This window comes from Rhinatrema bivittatum, chromosome 12, assembly GCF_901001135.1.
Source record: "Rhinatrema bivittatum chromosome 12, aRhiBiv1.1, whole genome shotgun sequence".
Classification (NCBI taxonomy): Eukaryota; Metazoa; Chordata; class Amphibia; order Gymnophiona; family Rhinatrematidae; genus Rhinatrema; species Rhinatrema bivittatum.
In genome coordinates this window covers 10570359-10589764 of record NC_042626.1, presented here as the reverse complement: position 1 = coordinate 10589764, position 19406 = coordinate 10570359, and the positions used below count along the sequence as shown (strand labels likewise).

Genomic DNA, 19406 nt, shown 5'->3' with positions numbered 1-19406 from the left:
CTTCTAGGAAAAGTAAAAAGTCATGGGATAGGTGGCGATGTCCTTTCGTGGATTGCAAACTGACTAAAAGACAGGAAACAGAGAGTAGGATTAAATGGTCAATTTTCTCAGTGGAAGGGAGTGGGCAATGGAGTGCCTCAGGGATCTGTATTGGGATCCTTGCGTTTCAATATATTTATAAATGATCTGGAAAGAAATACGACGAGTGAGGTAATCAAATTTGCAGATGTTACAAAATTGTTCAGATTAGTTAAATCACAAGCAGATTGTGATAAATTGCAGGAAGACCTTGTGAGACTGGAAAATAGGGCATCCAAATGGCAGATGAAATTTAATGTGGATAAGTGCAAGGTGATGCATATAGGGAAAAATAACCCATGCTATAGTTACACAATGTTAGGTTCCATATTAGGTGCTACAACCCAAGAAAGAGATCTAGGTGTCATAGTGGATAACACATTGAAATCGTCGGTTCAGTGTGCTGCGGCAGTCAAAAAAGCAAACAGAATGTTGGGAATTATTAGAAAGGGAATGGTGAATAAAACGGAAAATGTCATAATGCCTCTGTATCGCTCCATGGTGAGACCGCACCTTGAATACTGTGTACAATTCTGGTCGCTGCATCTCAAAAAAGATATAATTGCAATGGAGAAGGTACGGAATGGAACCGCTCCCCTATGAGGAAAGGCTGAAAGGTTAGGACTTTTCAGCTTGGAGAAGAGACGGCTGAGGGGGGATATGATAGAGGTGTTTAAAATCATGAGAGGTCTAGAACGGGTAGATGTGAATCGGTTATTTACTCTTTCGGATAATAGAAGGACTAGGGGGCACTCCATGAAGTTAGCATGTGTCACATTTAAAACTAATCGGAGAAAGTTCTTTTTCACTCAACGCACAATTAAACTCTGGAATTTGTTGCCAGAGGATGTGGTTAGTGCAGTTAGTATAGCTGCGTTTAAAAAAGGATTGGATAAGTTCTTGGAGGAGAAGTCCATTACCTGATATTAATCAAGTTTACTTGGGGAATAGCCACTGCTATTACTGGCATGAGTAGCATGGGATATACTTAGTTTTTGGGTACTTGCCAGGTACTTATGGCCTGGATTGGCCACTGTTGGAAACAGGATGCTGGGCTTGATGGACCCTTGGTCTGACCCAGTTTGCCATGTTCTTATGTTCAGGACACATAAGAGAAATTAGTCTGTATCGTGTTAATATAAGGTACTTCCCTTGCCTTCAGACTTAGGAAAGGGTAAATCTGTTTCCTCCTTTACTGACAGTCATAGGGGGAGGGAGAGGGAGGTGATTGGCTCCTTGTGTTTTTTTTTATTAAACTTGTAATATGTTTGAGCTTTTATTTTTTATTTCCAATTCCAGGCAGGAATGTGAGAGAAGGAAGCTTGTGGCTTCCTTTTCCGCATAAATGCACAGTTTCTATTTCCTCCTCTAACCATGTCATGTGGGTGTTGAAAACATGCAGAACTTAACTGTGCTTTCAGCTTCTTGCTGCCTGTGCAAATATTTTGGTATTCAAAGAAAATTACAGATGTTGTGCTTGATTTTAACAAGTGCGGTGACTGTAGCTGAATAATTATTCCCCTTTTCAGAGATGGTTGTAATCTGCTCTTCCTTCCATTTGTTCACATGCGCTCTTTGGTCGGCTGCTGCAGTGGGCATGTTGGTATCATTGAAATAACTTATTTTCTGTAGCTGTGCGAATAACCAGCAGAAGGACGTTTCACTTTAGTTTTGCAGTGACAGGCGTATTTTTCTTTTAAATCCCTCTTGCAGATACCAAATTACTACAAAATCATAAAAAAGCCCATGGATCTCTCAACTGTAAAGAAAAAGCTCCAGAAGAAGCATTCGCAGCACTATCAAGCACCCGAGGACTTTGTCGCCGACGTCCGGCTTATTTTTAAGAACTGTGAAAGGTTCAATGAAGTATGTTAGCCTTTCCTCTTCTCATTCGTTAAGTCTCTCTGGTGCTGCTCTTGATCTTTTTCCACACACACTCTGCCTCCCCCCCCCCCCCCACCACCACCGGCTTCTCTTGCTTCCAGATGGAAACAGATGTGGAAAGCACTGCTCGTGCTCTTCAAATTGTCTTCATTAAAGAGGCATTTCAATCTGCTCCACGCAGAAAATCTTGACCAGGCCAAAATGCTGCCCAAGGAATGTTTCTCACTAAAGTATACGAGACTGCATTCCCAAATGGAAAAAGAACTTTTTAAATTTTACTCTGCACTTGGGGTCTTTTACCCGAGTGTACGCGATCTGCCATCCTCTTCTTTGCCAGGAGTGTGTCCGATAGCGGCAGCTTGCGTGACAAAGCTCTAGGGCTTTGGATTATCACCAGAGAGAGGCATTTTCTTGGTGTTTGCTGAGCCTTGGTGCTGAATTTTAGCACTATATGCATTCATGCAGTACTTAAAATAAGCCAGATTTTTGGTTCGGGTTAAAATGCCTCTGAGCACTTTGGGTATAGAAGTACATTAAAATGGGATAATTCCCCAGATTATGTTCATGCAATAAAGAGTTTAAATTATTTGCAAATGCAGTTGCCTTTGGTTAAGCCTAGCTTTATTGACACTTCTAGGGGTGCATGTGCGTAACACCGAGCAGTCCTGCAGCATTTATTATCTGAATGTGTCTTTATCCCGATGTGCATGGAATAATCAGTCTGTAGGGACTGCATCAGGAGGAGCCTGTAAATACTTGGTGTGCCCTCCTCTTTGCTTGAATGCCACCTTTCTATAAACATGAAGGAATACTACAACAAATGTCAGTATTACATGCAAATGTAATACTTCTGAAGAGCTAATATCCCCTCTGGGAAGAATCATGTGTTGTGGGATATTCGAGTTCCCAGCAGAGCTAGAAGTTGTGCTGTCAAAGAACTATAAAACTTTTGTAATAAAAAAAAAATACACACACAATCCCACAGAGCCAGCACACAGTTGAGATAAAATCTGTTGAATTAAAGGCATGATTTACCCAATAATGCGAATCTTGTTGGGCTGAGGAAGGTTCTTAATAGCTGCTGTTACACAGTATGCAAGTTATATTGGTAGCTGCTCATATTTTGATATCTTGAGGTTTCTGAACCAATCAAGTTCAGATGTAAAGCAGAATACATTTGCAGTTCTCGGTGACACACATGCATTATGATTTAATTTTAGACTATAAATTATGGTTTGTCTGTTATGCTTCATTGATCATCTATAGTAGTGAGACCTATGACAGCTAATGAGCATTAGATATTTCCATAACTGCGTGGAACTGTGATCCTGAACTTTGAATTAATACCAGGCAAATCACAGGATTTAAATAAACTGAAGTTGTTCAGCTTCTTAACTAGACCACAGGTCCTACTATTGCTGCTGTCAGAGTTTTTGAAATCTCTTTACAGTTTAGACTTCATCAAATAACCTGTACTTCCTACCAGCTTCTTTTTTGAAGGCAAACGAGTTTAGCTTCCACCATCATGGAACCAGGATACGTTTTCCCAAAGTAGAATAGTTTTTGGTTCAACAAGTTTCATAGACCAGAGATTGCAAATTCAAGTAACAATTTCTTTATTCCACATGTACTAGGTTTTGCATGCCAAGCAAGAACAATGTTCTCTTAAGGAGAAGGCTCGTCAGTGTGGTCACTAGGACTGATCAGCCATTGCATTAAAGCAAAGCATTGCCTGGGCCATAGAGTGGCGAGACTCCCTGCTCCTGAATAACTATATCTGCCCTCCAGTCAATGGCGTATACTTAACATGACAATTAACGCCAGCATTCGGAGCTCCGCCACCAGGGAGTTGGTCTGTTATGTCTTTAGAATGGCACCTGGAAGCCAGGAGAGCAGAAAGGATTGTAAGCAAAGTTATTAAAAAAAAAACAAAAACATACTGCTGGTGTTTTTATTACAATGCCTTACTTAGAACACCACCAAATCTTTTTTTTTTTTTTTTTTTTTTTACATATCTGATGGAGGCGATAGAACAAGAAAATCTAAACACTGAATATTGTCAGTTGGCGAGTCAAAAACCACATGCCCTGCAGGGGTGGCAATATGAATTTCATTACAGTTGAAACAAAAAATAATCCGGTCATAACTCATTTTTCCCGGTATGGCCGAGTCTTGTCATACAACCTTATGCAGTCTCCTGGCTTCAGAAAAATTATAACTTCATTTTTTTGACTCTGGTATCCTTTTTAGATGATGAAAGTTGTTCAAGTTTATGCAGAAACACAAGAGATTAATTTGAAGGTAAGCCTTTCGGACCATGCAAACTTGGTGAAGGGATGTGCATCACCAGCAGGTGAATATGTACCTATGCTTTGCTTACAGGCTGACTCGGAGGTAGCGCAGGCTGGGAAGGCAGTTGCACTGTACTTTGAAGATAAACTTCCTGAGATCTACCCGGACAGGATCTTCCAGCCTTTACCGGAGTTTGAGCACGAAGAAGACGACGGGGAAATAACGGAGGATTCAGATGAAGACTTTGTCCAACCACGTAGAAAGCGCCTAAAATCGGACGAGAGACCGGTGCATATAAAGTAACCTGACAAAGATGAACCGAAATTTAATTGTAAAAATAAAGAAAATAGCAGCAAAGGCTTACTTAAGTGTTTCTGGAATATTATCATGCCTCTGGTGGTCATCTGCTGGAAGAAGCTGATAGCTTTTAGACAGTATTAGACTTCAAAAAAAAAAAAAACAAGTTTGTACAGAAAACCACATTCTCTTAAAAAAGACAGTTTTATTGTAATTCAGTTTTTTTAAAAGAAATTTTTGATTCTTTGTTCCTTTGCTGAATCGTCTGCTCCTTCTCCACCCCCATTCTGACGGTGTAGAGATTTGTGAATATTGATTAGCGAGAGGATGCTTTGATTTGGTATCGAATACTGTTTGTAGTACACATAAAAGGAGTGGACTCTGTAGTTGTGCAGCTTGGTAATTGATTTGTATATTTTTTTTTTCCTACAAGACTGGACCAGCAACATGCAGTCACTGTATCTGTCCCTTTTATACACTGGACTGCAGTGTATTTCAGCTGCAAGAAAAGAACACTGCTGGAAGCTTGCCCTGGCATGAATTTATATGTTGAATTATTGTAACTCCTTGAATTCTGTTTGTTTTATTGACTGATATTGGGAATAAGTTGTCCAACCCCCCCCCCCCCCCCACCTTGGTTAAACTGTTCAGGTTCTGAGTCCCTTGTTCCTTTAATGCCTCGTATATGGAACATGTCCAGTGATGACTCTTAAAGGAAACTTTTGTTTCTCCTGGGTTGAAGGCATTGTGAACGACTCTGTACGCACTACAAATTGCTCATGACCAGACCTATCCGCACTTAGGGATGGAGACCTACACGCAGGCTCTGATGTATCCGGGGGGGGGGGGGGGTTGGTCTTTTTTCCTCCTCCTGTATCCATGGGGAACAACCTGTGATAACTCCGGCCCATACAGGGTTGGAGGGAAAAACCGATAAGGAATTCACCAGTGACATTTGTAGGCTTCGTCTCCTACTCCTCTAAGAATGAGGGCGTCTTGGTTTCACCGTCAGTTCTTAGTCTTTTCTACTTGCTGAAATTGAAGATGAGCTGGTTCCAATCCAGTCTTCCCTAATAGATCTTTTTTTTTTTTTTGATAGACCACTGTTCGCAAACAGTCTATTACCAAATGTGTAAGATTTCCTATATTCACTGTGTCTTATTTGTAAATAGCAAGCTGAACACTTCTGCAGCTCGGCAACATTTGCTGGGCTGCTTTTAAGCTAATCTGTATTCTTACTAATGTTTTTGTTGGATTGATTTGTAAAATCATTTTGTCTGTTTCTAACATTACATTCAATATTTTTGAGGTTTTATCTTATTTTAAGAGAAGTGACTTGAAGGTCTCTTCCGAAGCAGCTTATGACTTGTTAGAAACCCGTGTAGGATCCCGGGTGCTTTGTTTCTCCATGATCTGGCACACTTGAATGAACTCAACTCTTCTTAGAATAAAACTGAGGACTGCCCAGCTGGGGTAGCCATGTTAGTGCAGACAACGGTGACCAAAACACACGAGCTTTGCAGTTTCCTCCAGGACACCACAGGTTGGTGGCTAAGTCACTTGCCTTGTCTCGTTTCTCTTTCAGCATCAGCAATTCAGAATACAAAATAAAACACATTAACATCAAAAGAAAAAGAGGAAACCCAGAATCATAGTAGAAGTTGTGTTAATTCACGGTAGTGATAGAAATTAGATTCTGAAGTTATCTTTAAGTATGCTATTTTAGGCTATTTTGTGTGCACCAAGAGAAAATGTTATGTACTTGTGTAACAAATTTGAATGTGGTTGTAATCTGTGGCTATGAATTATTTGACACATTACCTTAAAGATTACATTTAAGCCAAGAGGTCAAACAGTGGTCCCACAGTTTTCATAGTGCCCTGTGTGCCCAAATAACCCAGATCGAGGAGAGAATGGGGGGAAGTGGGTGTTAGAGTGAATGACCCTGTTGCGTGCCTGAGATTTCAATCTGGATTGTGATCTGAATGTTCTTTATTCACACCTGCTTTGTAGAAATTACACAAGACAGAACTTGAACTTTGCTTTCATATTCTACTACTTAATCTTCCTCAGTTTATTTGACCAATGTACCTTGTATGTACTGTACATTAAAGAAAACAAAAAAAAACTTTACTGGGGCAAGAAGGGACGATATTGTGAATATTCTGTCTGCTAATAGAGGCCAGGCATTTTGAATTAAATCATTTAATGTGACTTTTTAACATTTTTGCTACTTAAGCACTTCAGGTATTCCAAAATAGTCCACACCCAGCAGCAGTTCTGCAAACTTGTTTCACGTACATACATACATTTTGGTTCTAATATCGTGCTCTGATCAGCATAATTCGTTAACTAGAAAACAAAAATAAACTTTTTTTTTTCCTATTTTCTGACTTCTTAAGATGAGCGTAGTTAGTGCTCAGGTTTTTTAAGTAAATGAAGACATCTTCAGTACTGCTCATTCAGGAATTAGCATACCTTCCTGACAGAGCCTAGGTACAAAATCTAACCAAGACCTGAAGCATGGCATTAGCAGAGGAATTTTAACAATTATGGATGTGCAGCTGTCATGAACAATGCATACCTTTCTTCCAAAACCAATGTGAAACAGGTGAATATAAAGAGACCTTAGATTAGAGTGAAGAAACAGCGGGAAAGGGTAATGTTTCAGATTGGAAGAAATCAAACCCTTAAAAACTGCAATAAAAAGGGGATTACCTTTCTTATACAGCCATACTAAAACGGGTTTATCCAAATACGCCACAGGCAGGCCAACTTTCATTCCACGCTGCATGCTATTCACTAATTATCCCTAAATATAACTAAAGAACATCAGCCTAGTCTGTACTGGACTGCTGTTCAACTCTTCTAAAAGCCAAGGCCCCTATCTTCCTCTCAAGTCATTTTTAGTAAATCTTTATACTTGCCCTTTCTCTGTTTGTGTGCTCAATTAATTTGCAAAGTTTATTCTTTGTAATGGTTTAATTCCATATAATAGCTTAACATGTGCTAGACTGCCTTTAGGGAAAACTCTTTACCTTTTGGCATTGACATTTTGGCCACCAGGGCTGTCTCCGGCAACTACCCTGGACACCAAGCCTGGTGGGGCGCCATGTGGCCTTTTGAGTCAGTTTGTGGGTATACAAGCCCAGTAGGGCAAGGGGGGTCCCACGGAAAGCAATCTTGTCTCACAGGTGCCCTGCAGGCCAGAGTTAAGATGTGATAGTGTTGTCGTGCTTTCCATCTCTTATCTTTTCTTCAAATACATGTTTCACAATACTTGTTACCATACAGCTGTAAAATATTTTTGTAAGAAAACATTGCATGCAGGGATTCAATTGTAGTTTCTTAAAATGTGAAAACCAGTATAAAAAATCCTATTGTTTTGTTTATTTTTGTCAGCTATTGCACCAGTATGATAACTAGATAGATCCTTTTACCTCCTCTGATAGCAAATTTTGCTTTGTGGTCTCTGCTCTTAATTACACCCCATTCTTAGTTATTTCCTGTAAATAAATGAGAAAATCATCTTGAAAAATATCTATGTATGTCAATGGTGCATATCAATTTCATTTGGGAAAGCTTCATTTTCCATCATATTTGACACTGGAAAAGACAATAGCTGTACTGGTTTGTGTTTACCTCTTCCATCCTATAAACCTAAATATGCCCTGAAATATAAGATTAAAGAAAAGTTGCTAGTGTTATGCACTTGTTTTAGCCATGAATTGGATGGTTGGTTGTGATTATATTAATTCTGTGGAGACGAACAGTTCACTGAATAAGTGAGTCAAAGGATCATGTTTGGGGTCCAACGTAAACTTGTTCTAGGACCCCCCCCCCCCTCAAATCTGTCCTGAAAATGTTTAGCAGTATCAGCGATCCCAATAGACTTTTGAGAACGTAATTTTGTCTTTCCTGTAATTTCATGAAAGTCACAGTAGTTTTTTTCATTTGACCTAAATATTTGTGTGTGATTTTAGAAACCTACATAGTTTGACCACAGCACACTTTGTAAAATGAAATCTACTTAGAAGAAGCGGGGGTAGTCTGCGAGCAAGCATGAGAAAAGCACATGGAAAGCTCCGATTCTTTTTCTGGCCCAGACGTTTTCTCCTGTTGGGGCTTCCAGCTCAGTTTCAGCCAGTCTGCACTGGGATTGTGGTGCTCAGATTTGAATGACTGCTTGGGTTCCCACTTCCCATCTAGCCCCGCGTTGCACTCACAGTCTTTGCTCAAGGGGCCACAGACAGCGTCTTCATCTGGAATCTGGCTGACATTCCCGCTCAGCCTCAGCTGGTCCTTGCATCAAAAACTAGGGTTTCAAACACAGCCCAGCAAGCAGAAAAGAGCGAGCTACAGTTGTAACTGGGATTTGATATCAAATCTGTAGTATAATTACAGTGTTCATTCCAGACTGCTGTGTTGGTTAGGTAATGGTGTATTTTTGCAATATTCTGAAAGGATCTACAGATTATCTTGGTTATTAGCACATCTGGCTTTGGTTTCTGACCTTTTTAACATACAATCCCATTTTATGTTATAAATGGTTCCAGTATTTTTAATAAGTAATCCAAAGACACAAGGTTTAATTTCTTGAAATAGAAGCTAAAAGTGTAAGCTCTGTGAGAGGGAAAAGGTCCATTTACCTCAGCAGGTATTCTGTCGTGTGATTAGTGTTACGCCAGCTGAAGAGATTCAGGCCTGTTAACTCTCAAAGGCTCCTGAAATGAAGTGAGCCTGGCTTCTGGTCCTGAAGTGGCGTGGAAACTGTCTACAAATACATACATTTGTTTTCAGAAGTAGGCTTTGCTCGTATTATAAATAACCTGTACATGCCAGGTTGCATAAACTGCTGTATGACAAGGCACTGCTGTAAAGGGCAAGCATCTTAGTGAACCCAGATTTAACCATTTGTCGTCTTCACTGTCATTTAAGTAGCTCCTTCTAGCAGTGCTGTTGGCCTGCATTTTCTCCCAAGTTTTTCATATGGTGTAAGATCTGCTTTTTCAACCTGTTTTTGTTTCTTCAAAGATTTCTCCATCCAAGAAGCGATAAAACTGCCCAGCGTTTGCGTAAGTGACTTAGCATTTGAACTCTTTCATTTGGAAAATTATATGCACCTTGCCAAACCAAACTTTTTAAAAGATAAAAAAGTGTGCAGGAACTGTCATTCTAGTGTGTAGCATTTGATTTAAAAATTAGGGAAGTGTTAAAGATGGGAGTTTTTTTTACGTAGGTGTTCCGGTAGGTGATGGAGGTAGTGATTTTTTTTGTAATTTATGTACCATGGTTTGCATAGACACATCTCCAATGTTACATACAGTGTGTTGATACTATTTCTTTAACTGTCAAAAATGCATGTAACCCTTCTGTCGCAGGTCCCCCTGTTGGCTTAGTACTCCTTTGTTTTAAATTGAATTATTTAATATACAGCACAGAGTTGTCTCCCCACTCCTTTCTCTTGTGTTTCAGTAGCCAGTCTTAACACCTTGGCGCTATGGTTTTGACTCACTGGGAGTTTGGGGCCATGATCTCTCTAGCAATAGGTTGTAATTTTACAAATGAAAGCTGCATGTCTGCATCTTTTAATTGTCCAAACGCGGAGGCATTTATGAATTCAAAATATATGTAAACATTTGTGCAATTAAAAAAAAGCCTCCTGTCAGCATCCACACGGAAGGTTTGGGACAGGCTGATCCACCACATCCATTATCTGAAGTAGCAGAGCTAGCTTTGCTCATCCTTCAGTAGGATTCTGCTGTTTCTGTGGGATTGTATTCTTCCAGTAATTCGATTTCATTTCTTAAAGCAAGGTTCCACTTTCTGATGTTTCTGCTCCAATTTCCTTTTTTTGGGGGGGGGGGGGGGAGGGATTTTTTTTTTTTTTTTGCTTGTGTGTAATAAGGCGCTTTTTTTTCCTTTTTTCATGGTTATTTAATACATTAGCTGCCTGTAAATATTTCTTGTTAAAATGCTCTGGAATGTGTCGTAGGAGTTGTACTAGATCAGTTTAAAGCATTGTTTGGAAACCACTTTGTTTTTGGTTATTTCTATTAAATTTAGAAAAATTAAAAGCATTGAAAGATTGAGTTTATTTCCTTTCGCAAATGCGTGGAAAGATTACTATTGTGGAGTAGTTGGCAAAAGGTGTATGCTAGCTTGTATAAACAAAGGCAACTGAGGCAGTTGGTGTCTTACCTCTGTTCTTGTTAGTTATTTTTTGTAGTTTCTTTAAATAAAAAGTAGGCCCCATTTTATTATTAAAAGCTCCCTGATGTCCCTTTGTTTATTTTCACTCTTTAACTGCTCATGCTGTGTTTACTGTATTTATTTTAACCCAGGGCTCCCCAAAGCTGTCCTGTCTTTGTGGACCTCAAGGCGAGTTGGGTTTTCAGGATATCCACGGGGAATATGCATGAGAGAAATCTATGTAAATTAGTGACCTGCCATGCAAATTTATTCATGCATATTCATTGCACATATCCTTAAAACCTGACTGCAGGGTTACTGGGGCCTGCGATAGCTTGCATGTAAGAGGTCTGATTAGTATTCATAATGATGGGAGTGATTGAATAGAAGTTCTCTTAAATACAGCTCCTCTCATTAGGAATAAAATGAGTGGAAAGAGAAGGAATTTTATATGCAAAATATATTCATCTAGATATGCCCCTAAAATACAAGATTAGGGTTAGATGTTATGCAATTAGATCTGTAAATTGTAGGCATCAAATAACAGACAAACTTTTAAATTAGTCTTATACTTCATTTATAGAAGATTTGTAAGGTAGGCATTTTATTAAAAACATTTACTGTATTAAAATGTCCCTAAAGATTTGCACTATACAAACGTTTCTCTGCTGATTAGTGAGAAAACAATAGTTACAAAGTAGTTACTTTAGCTGCGATTTCTGTTCCCAAGATCCAGATTGGACTCCTGTATTTGCTCTAACTTGCAAGATGCACACAATGCACTAATCGCCCACTTCTCACCACCTCCTTTCCTTAGTCTTCAATTGCAAGCAGACCTACATCAGGTTCCAGCATCTGCAGGTGATCCTTGCTCTTCACATCAAACTTGTCCTGCTGTCATTGTCATTACCTAAAGATTGGGTTTCTTCCAGACCTGTAGAAGATTTTCCTTTTGGAGCAGTGGAAAAGCCACAACCTACACATACATGAGCTAATGCCTACAGCTTGCAACCTTGTTTTAAGTTCACTTCAGTCCATCTAAAGATTAGATTTCCACTGTTTCCTTTGAGTGGCGGTCCTCATGTTGCAGTCCAGCTCTTCTTCCTATATCCCGTGTATGTATAATGGAGCGAATATGGTTAAATTAAATTTGGTTCCAGTCTGGAAAATGTGTGACAGAATATCAGATGGAGCCTAATGTGTTCTCTTCATCATAGAAGAATCTGTGAAAAAGGCCTCTTAAAACCTTAGCTCTGCTACCCTTCAGTTTGGCGAGTAATCCCTTTGAATGCAGATGCCTAGCAATGACACTTAGCATGCTCAGCAGCTTTAGTAAATGGTAATCTTTGAATATACAACAAACGTTGCATGCTATATATTTGCTGCATTTGGACGCAGTGCTCTACAAAATATAGTTGCAAGGTCCCTTTCTAAAGTTAGCTTGGAGCATTAAATGGTTTAATGACTAGAAGGCAATATGTTTGTGTAAGAGAATTAAGATTTTCCAGCTCCATATTCTTAAGTCCTCAACACTTTGATTGGCCTTCGTTACCTCATAAGACAAGTGACTATCATAGGACAGATACTAGCTAATTGATATGATTTATAAGAATTACACAAAAGAGGCCCTATAATCCAATAACACAAGGCAAAAAGGAAATACAGTAACAGTCCCCTAATCAAACATCTCAAAAAAAGGTAAAGCTCATTCAAGCACTGCAAACTCAAAATACAATAAAAGATAAAGTGAAAAATATATTGTCATACAAAGAGCATATTTGAGTTACAAGAAATAACACCAAAAAACCCTTGAAAATATATTTAAATGTATAATCCAATAGAAAGCTGCTTTCTCCAACCAAGACAAACGAGTCACTGGAGCCATCGATTAAACAAACTACAGGAAACTGAAATCAATGTCTGCTGCACTCCTCCATGGGCCATGTTTCACCAAAAGCTTTAGCAAGCAAGCTCATCTGAAGCGTTGAGCAGCTACCTATCCTCAAAACAGCAGTGAATCACCAGCGATTGCATTTAATGTTTGATTTATGTTCTGCCTTTTGTGATCACTCAGCCACTTCAAAGTTGTGAGCTTAAAGTGTTCGATTTAAAACAAAACAAAACAAAAAACCACAAGCAAAGGTCTAATCAAAGGACCAAAACTTCCTAAACAAAAAAGTGCAAATATTCCAAACTAAGGGGGTCATTTATCAAAGTGCTATATGGCATTTTCTCATGCGTTAAGGCGTTTTCACATGCGAAAAGCACCTTTAACGCATGTGAAAACACCATAATGCATGGTGCGATGCAAATTAGGAAAAGGGGAGGCGTTTGGGGGGGATTTCTGGCCACTCACATCAACCTAGCTTGAGAACATGGTACAAATCGAGTTTCCTCACTCCGAAGGTCATCAAATCTTCACAAGAGTGCACTGTTCTGTTCGTACGTCTCACTCTGAATGTCAAAGTGGCCCCTAATACCTAAACCTCACCTCGAGTAGCTAGGTGGGCCTCATAGAGGTATAAATACCTATATACTATAAGGGCCTTATAGCTAGTCTCTCTCTCCCCCCCCCCCTCGGTGGTTGTAGGTAGGAATTACAACAATTGTGGAACTTACCACACTTTTTCGTACTTTACGGTAATACCTACGCGAAGCGCTAAGAAAGCACACTTTGCAGTAAACGGCCTATTACCATAAAACACCCCCCTTTTCCTATTGCATGCGATATTTAATGCATTTTGATAAATCCAGGCCTAAGTTATAAATAAGCACATAAGCATAATTCCCTGGAAAGAGAGATTCAGCGACACATGACAGCATTACATCCATGCTGTTACGGAATATAAAGAGAACAAAATAAGCAATCCTAAAGCTGCCTAGTCACGTGCTCCCCTTCTGCTCAATCAACAAAGAATATATAATCCAATGGGGGGAAAAAAACCCCTTTTACACTAATTTTTACACTAAATTGTTTTTTGGTCAAAGGTTTTGGTCCAATGTTTTAAGACCCTTGCTACTTTAATAAATAAAATAAATAAATACAATCTTTAAGCCCAAAACATTGACATGGCTGATCTGTCAGAAAAAATGTTATACTGAAATAAAATTGCTGCTGTTTTCTATAAACTCTTCAAGTGAGGCTCCCTTGAAGCTTCTGATGAAACATGGACCATGCAGGAGAGCTGCAGGCACCTTGACATCCGTTTCCTGGTTCCAGCACTCTTGGTTTGCTGCTTTTCCCAATGAAGGCAGTCCATGGGATTGCAATGATGCGTTAAGTGCATCTAACATGTTTTGTTTTGTTTTTGTTTTTTTGGGGGGTAGGTTGTGATTACTTCTGATGACTCCTTCCCGCCATGCTCCTGAGAGTCAACAGTGCTTGGGTACCTATTTCCCTTTCTTTATTTTTTTCTGTGTTTTGTTTGCAGTGCTTGGACGAGCAGTGTTTACAATGTTTTAAGGATTTTCGTATGTTTTTGAGGAATTCTTTCACTATTGTATTATGGTTTCAAAGAACTACACGATACACCCTTTGCAAGGTTCTTGTTGCAGAGTTCAAGTGGATCTTTCTGAAAAGAGAAATGATGTACATAGTCTCCATTTTTGAGTCACTGAAATACTTGCACGTGTGGTGATCCGATTCATTTATTGCATCTTGGATTTTCTTCCTGCTGTAAGAGATTTGCAGATGGCTGGGTTGCCGACTGTTGCCTTAAATCTGAATCTGTTATGGTGCTCCCCCTGTGCATCTGCCATACCTGCATGAATGGAGATTTTTTTTTTTTTTTTTTTTTATTTAGCTCACCCTTTTCATTCTTAGTTCAAGGCAAGTTACATTCAGGTGCTGTAGACATTCCCCTGTCCCAGGAGACTTACAGTCGAAGAGCCTGATTTAATAAGGCTTTTCTCCCATTCTGGGTCTTTGGGGAAAAAATGCTTAGTAAATAGGGTCCCAAGTTTGTATTTCAGGCAATGGAGGGTGAAGTGACTTGCCCAAAGTCCTTGTGGGAGTGAGATTTGAATCCTGAGTTTCCTGGTTCTCAGCCTACTATTCCTCCATGCCTTTGTGAAGGGCTAAATAAATTATTTTAATTAGACTAAAACTACAGTCAACCAGATACAGTCTGAACATTTTACCAAATGACGGTTTTGTTTCTGTTATGTAAGACATTAGCACTCTCTCTCTCTCTTAGGACCACGAGGTGCTGTGGATTAACTCATTAGCAACCAGCCAGTCTTCATGGAAAATTCTGGTCTGAGCTGCTGGTGTTTGAACTCTTTATTATAAATTGGTGTGGGCTAACTTAAATGGCCATTTTTCATATGAACCAGTTTTATGTTATGGCACTTCACAGTTTTATAGATATCAAACCTCCATAACCAGTTGGCATTGTGATGACAGAGAAATGAAAGATCTTGTTAATTTCTTTCAGCTAATTAGAGCATAACCACCTTGGGCATTAATTTTATATGTAGGACTGCCACTGTATCAGCTAATTCTAAATATGTATACTGAGATTCAACTGGTCCACTCTGATTTTTTTTTTTAAGGTGAAATGCTAATAAGTAGTTTGTTTTATCAGTCATATTTCAGTAAACCACTGCATCCCAGAGCAATGAAAGTGAGCAAAAACAGTCATTTAAGCATTGCTACTTATTTTTATTTGTATTTCACCTAAAAAAAAATAAAAAAAAAAAAGTGGACCAGTTGAATCTCGGCATACATAGTTCACTTGTTGTTTGTTCCTATGCTTCTCTGCTCTCCTTATGGTTTTTTGTACCCCTTACCCTTCCTCTGTTACTTGTAATTTCCGTTGCTTTTGTTCCATGTAAACCGAGGTGATGTTTCGACTAACATCAGTATAAAAGACTTTTAAATAAATAAATAAAATAAATAAATATTTAGTAGTTGCTGATAACAACTGCGGTCCTACATATAAAATTAATGCCCAGGGTGGTTATACTCTTTTTAATTTGTTGAAATAAATGACCAAGATCTTTCATTTCTGTTGAGCTTGACCTATTTGATCTTGAAGTAATTTAATTTTGGGGTTATCATTGGTGATTGTGATGACAAATGTCATAAGAATTTTAGCTGTCAATTTTATAGCTCCATTGTATGCATGTTGCTTTTTTCAGTCAGCTTAAAGTTCTTATACTTGTTATAGATCTTATTCTACCATCTGGATCCTTCCAAGTCCCATTGCTCTTTTCTTTATTTATATTTATTGAATTTACAACTTTAAACTCAGCTTGTTACAGAAGTGATGTGAAATAAGAAATATTAAAAAAAAATAAATTCAAATTTCCAAATGAAAGCTATCAATCATCCATCAGACCCCAAAAGTGAAAAGGAGGGAAAACTGGACCATTCCAAGAACACAGCAGCGCCTCTCTTAATCCTGAGTTCTTCTATATAATCTTAGGGGCCCCAAGTTAGGTGCCCCCCACCACACAAACACACACACTGGTATTAAGTGTTTCTTGGAGTCAATGAAGATTTTGAATTGTCCCAGAACATAAAAACAAAGCAATCATTATAAAACTTAATAATCTCAACAAGAAAGCAGCCCCCAGAGCCCAGATCTCCTCCATAGCTCTAGACAAATCAGGAAATATGCATTGAGTAGACCTATCCCTAAAATAACTTTTCATTACAGAACTTAAATTCTATTTGGAATGAAGAAACTAATAAAGTTTCTCTTTCTTTGACTTCATCTGGTGAAGACTCCAGGAAAGGATCAAGTCTACATTAACTAGAAGATTAATTCATTTGACCAGTTGGTAAAACATAAACCACCTTAATGGGTGGGAGGGATTCTTGAGAGGGACATTTTCTGTTAAACATTTGCTCATTTTTTTAAATTGGTTTTGCTTTGCCTTTATTACAATTGATTGCTTATCCCCCTGCTCCAAGTACTGAACATCAGATTTCCAAAAATCATAATAAACCATCTACAGTAAAAGGATGAAATAAAGCCTAACTCAAACTACACTACCAGGCTAAAACCACATACAATAAGATCATAAAATGCAATTACAAATGACCTAACTCATAAAACTATGTAATCAAACCTCCCTACTTGCACAGGTTAACAGTATTTAATCCAATAAAAGCATCCTCCTACAATCAACGTAAACATTCAAAAATTAAAAAGGCTAGGCCAGGTGAAAAAGCTGCCTCAACATGAAATTTTGCTTCTGTTTTGGCAAGAAGTCCAGAGAATTAGGCAAAAGCCTGAGCTCCTGCTTTAGCTAACTTCCACTCTTCAGCAGATGGTACGCACAAAACCCTCTTAGTACCTGAGCATAATTGTGTATCTATAATATATATAAATTCTCTGTAAGGTATCCAGGAACTGACCAAACCAAGCCTTAAACACAAGACAGATAATTCCAAATTTAGCTCATTAAAAGGATGGAAATCAATGCAAATTGGCCTATGGCAGTGCAACATGTTCCCTTAACCTACATCCTGCAATCATTCTTACTGCAGTTTGGACCATCTGCATCCCCTGAAAGATTTTCAAAGGGAGCCAGACAACCAGGGAATTGCTGTAGTGCATAGATGTTAAAACTAAAGACTGAACCATCATGTGGAACCGTTTTTATCTAGTTATCACTGAGTAAGTTAAGGAAATATTTCTTCACGGCATGTGGTAAAGGCATTGACCAGCCTCCCTGTGGCGTTGGTACAGATGAGGATAGAATCTGAATCCAGAAAAGAATTGGACAAGCACAGGTGCCCTCTGAAGGAAGGGTAGGGATTGTAGTGATTGGCAGACTAGATAGGCCATATGGTCGTTTTCTGCTGTCATGTTTCTAAGAGTGTACGAAATGTAATTTATACCAAGTTTCCTTACTGGTCTGGGAATATAGCTCTCAAAATTTAAAGTGAGTTTCTAGACTTTGCCTGAGTTTTTAAGGTTAAAACATTTCACTCAAACTTGCTATTGGACTCTGGCAAATTATCCCCAACCTTATTAATCGCCAATACTTCCGTGGTGCATCGAATGCCTTCTTGAGGGGATTAAACCGCAACTGACATTAGGGATCTAATTTATAATGGGGTAGGAAAGCCTTTATGACTTAAGGCCCCCTGTTTTTCCTAAATGTAAAAGACAAGTTGGGTAATCTCTATCGTGGTTTTCAAAAAAAAGGAAACTGCATCCCTCTGCCTGGCGCCTGTCATTTGCCAGAAGAAATCTGGATGGTAAAGGTGAAAGGCCTCAGGGATTTGTGATCCCCAGCGGTGCCGCTGCCATGGCTGCAGCGCATGCCCACACCAGCACCACGCAGCTGCTTCCTCCAAGGCCCACGTTCTGCAATCTGCAGGTGGCCATGCCACCTTGACCCCAGTAGGCAGCTGTAGAAAATGGCAGGCAGTGGCACCTTTTTTGCCATCTGCGCATTTGAAACCAGCCCGCCTGGCCTGTTTCAGCCTCCTGAAGGATCCTAGCGGAGCTGAAATCCAGTCTTCTGCCAGGCCCATCTGTTCACCCTCCTGCCAGCTTGTTTCCTTCAGCTGCTGCTTCTGGACTCTCATCTGTCGGTTTCAGCACCCTGGTGTGCGTTAGATCATTTCCTCCCCCGGAAAAGGCCAGCGTGTTCCTTTACCGTCTCAATTTGTGGGGTTCTCCTAGCTTCCTGACGCTCGGCACATCTGTAACCTCCGAGCAGAGGCTCTCTGCCCCTTGTCTTATGAGTTCAGGGTTTTGGGTTTTTTTTTGCATGATTAAACCATGGAAAGCAGCAACTAAAAACATGAAATGTACTGTGTTGGCTCCTGAAATCTGCCTCATGCTCATTAAAACAGGTTTTCCCTTTACACCCTCCCCCCCCCCCCCCCCTCCCAAACCAGACATTTGAAAGGTTGCTCGGGCCCCCTTACTATGAACTTAGCCCTCATCAGCCCTGCATCCTGCTTTGCTGCAGGGATGTGTTAAAGGCTCTAGCGTGCAAAACAGGACCTTGAATGGAAAGTCTTGCCCGGGTTTGGATAGTAGGGGTTTTTTAAAATCTATTTTTATTTGTGTGTGTGCGCGTGCTCTATTGGCAACTAGTGCTCGCTAGAAACTGGCAGCCAGACCTGCCTTCCCCAGAGGGCAGAATTGATCTCCGGTCACTCCTGCCCTGACCGGGTTATGCTTCAAAATGGTGCTGGCCGGGGGAGAGGTGGGGGGTTTTAATTTATTTGGTGGGTGGGTTTAATCAGCGTCGAACACTAAATTGGTGCTGGCTGGTGTCATACGGGCAGGGTAGGGATTGCTCCTGCCTTCTTTGGACCCTGGAGCTCAAGGGAGGGGGATGGAGGGGAAGCTTTTAATTTTGGGGAGGGGGGGGGGGCTGGTTGTAAACGTTTCAAACAGCAGCACATTCCTATTGGATATCAAATTTCTCAACCCTATGCTCTGCGTGAATGAAGAATTCCCCCTGTGCCACCAACCTGAGTGAATTTGGTGGGACTGAGTCTGCTTACAGTCTCTGCTTACTTCTGCTCTTAATGCTGACCTTAACATATCTCTTCTTTTCTGGTGGATGCATTTGTTGCTAGATACGTCTGTGATTTTATTTTCTTTCCATTTTGATGCATCCAGTCTCCAGGGTTTGGAATCCCTTATTCGAATGTAAACTCAAATTTATATTTAGGATTAATACCT

The 19406-nt window shown here is 39.7% G+C and overlaps 1 protein-coding gene across 4 annotated transcripts in view; it reads left to right on the top strand.

Moving 5' to 3' along the window:
• The window catches only part of TRIM33 (tripartite motif containing 33), a 139832-nt gene extending 131891 nt beyond the window's left edge, over positions 1–7941 (top strand). For 2 of the 4 annotated variants that reach the window (XM_029572459.1, XM_029572456.1), the window contains exons 18-20: positions 1792–1944; positions 4213–4263; positions 4345–7941. In XM_029572459.1, coding sequence (XP_029428319.1) covers positions 1792–1944; positions 4213–4263; positions 4345–4557 — 417 coding nt within the window. In that variant the 3' untranslated portion in view covers positions 4558–7941. The remainder of the gene's footprint in view (positions 1–1791; positions 1945–4212; positions 4264–4344) is intronic. The other 2 variants (XM_029572458.1, XM_029572457.1) reach the window with 1 other exon arrangement.
• Positions 7942–19406: the final 11465 nt, after the last annotated feature.